The sequence below is a fragment of the Rhagoletis pomonella genome, unplaced genomic scaffold (genome assembly GCF_013731165.1).
Source record: "Rhagoletis pomonella isolate Grant_MI unplaced genomic scaffold, Rhpom_1.0 Rhpom_scaffold_22566, whole genome shotgun sequence".
Classification (NCBI taxonomy): Eukaryota; Metazoa; Arthropoda; class Insecta; order Diptera; family Tephritidae; genus Rhagoletis; species Rhagoletis pomonella.
The window spans coordinates 1-2,054 of NW_023481075.1; the positions used below are offsets into that span (position 1 = coordinate 1).

Sequence of the window (2,054 nt, forward strand, 5' to 3'; positions counted from 1 at the left end):
TTTTTTGATCTGTGGCTTTAGTCGTGGAATATAATATTCTTGTCGGACCATTTGTTGCATGAGGCGATGTTCGGCATGTAGCATTAATAACTGGAGAAATCTGAGGTATAATGTTGCAAATGAGGATTTCTCTGGTATTATTATGGGGTGGCGTTCGTTATATGTGAGGCTGGAGTTCGCTAGCCGTCCATTAGCACGAAGCAGACCTTTCGTGTCTAAAAATGGATTGAGTACTAAGAGTTGACTCTTTTTATTAATTGGTTTTGATTCTCTTAGCAGTAATATTTCGCGGCTGATATAGTGCGTTTGAGTGTATGCAACAAGGGAAACCTTTGCTTTTTGTAGGTCTTGATGCGTTAACATGTTATCTGGGGAATTCGGTGTTTTCTTCACCTTGAGGCGCTCTACGAATTTGAACATATAGGCGACTACCTTTAGGGCACGGGGGAACGAGGAAAATCGTTCTAGTATGTCATTGTCATCCAGTATTGTGTGAAAGGTTTCAACTTTTCGACTTTCTGGGGCAATTATGTTGCGTATGGGGGATTGTGGCCAGAATTGTTGTGATTCTATTAGCCAACTGGGGCCGTTCCACCAGAGTGAGGTGGTGGCGAGGTGCAAGGGTCTGCAACCTCTTGTGCCAAGATCGGCGGGGTTATCAAGTTAAATCAGGTTAAATCAAGTATTTGGGCTGTGCGGTTGGAAACATATGTTTTCCATGAGTGGGGTGGTTTTTCTAACCAAGCTAAGACGATCTCTGAGTCTGACCATAGATATAATTTTTGACTGGTCATGTTTAAATGCGTTTGCACAGTTGAGGCTAATTTTGCGAGTAGAAGCGCGCCACACAGTTCAAGTCGTGGTAGACTTAGTGTTTTGAGAGGTGCCACTTTGGCTTTTGCTACTAACAAATGGCTTGAAATTGTGCTGTTAATTTGGGTGCGCACATATATAGTTGCGCAATATGTCTTTTCAGAGGCGTCGCAGAAGCCATGCAGTTCTACTTGGTATTCGGGGGAGTAATTTACCCATCTAGGGATTTGTATCTCTGCAATAGCGTGCAAGTTGTTAGCAAATTGGGACCATTTTACCAAGCGAAGTGGTTTCACTTGCTCGTCCCATTCGGTTCCGTCTAGCCATAATTCTTGTATCAGGATTTTCGCTTGTATCATAACTGGCGAAAGCCATCCTGCGGGGTCAAAAAGTTTGGCTACAGCCGACAGAATTTGCCTTTTAGTTATTGCGGATTGAGCAAATATCGACTCAAGAGCATATGAGAATTTATCTGAGACCGCATTCCATTGTATGCCTAGGGTTTTTGTTGTACTTTCCTTTTCGAATATTAGGAAGTTTGAATCTAATAAACTTTCTTTATTTATATCTTTTAGGATTTCGGGGTGATTGGCGGTTATCTTTTTTAGGGGGAACACTGCTGACCTGAGGGCTTGTATTACTTGTGATAGTGCTTCGTACGCTTGGGGTAAGCTGTGGCTTCCAGACAGGATATCATCCACATATGTTTGTGTTTTTAACACCGGGGTTGCTAGGGGTAATTTTTCTTTTATATCGTTTGCCAATTCGTGAAGTGTTCGAATGGCAAGAAAGGGGGCACAATTTACGCCAAATGTCACCGTTTTGAGTTTATAGTCACATATTGGACTATTAGGTGAACTTCGAAATATAATGCGCTGAAAGTCTTGATCGTCTTTATGTACGAGTATTTGTCGATACATTTTTTCGACGTCTCCGTTAAATACGTATTTGAACATACGCCACTTTAAAATCAGAAGCATTCAATCGGGTTGTAATGTGGGTCCTGTGTACAAAATGTCATTTAAGGAATTGCCCGAACTTGTACATTTCGAGGCGTTGAAGACTACTCTTACCTTGGTTGTTTTTTTGTCTGGTTTTACAACCGCATTATGGGGTAGGTAAAATGAAGTGTATTTACCTTTGGTTATGTTCTCATATGGATTTACTTTTTCCATATGATCTAAATCGAGATATTCTTCCAGGACACCATCGTATGCTGATTTAAGCTCGCCTTTTTTAAG

The 2,054-nt window shown here is 41.2% G+C and overlaps 1 protein-coding gene across 1 annotated transcript; it reads right to left on the reverse strand.

Annotated features, from left to right (window-relative positions):
* Positions 1–668: 668 nt before the first annotated feature.
* Positions 669–1,733, reverse strand: LOC118732572. The gene has a single exon (XM_036461702.1). It carries the CDS (start codon positions 1,731–1,733, stop codon positions 669–671), a length of 1,065 nt encoding a protein of 354 aa, XP_036317595.1.
* Between the last annotated feature and the right edge of the window lie 321 nt (positions 1,734–2,054).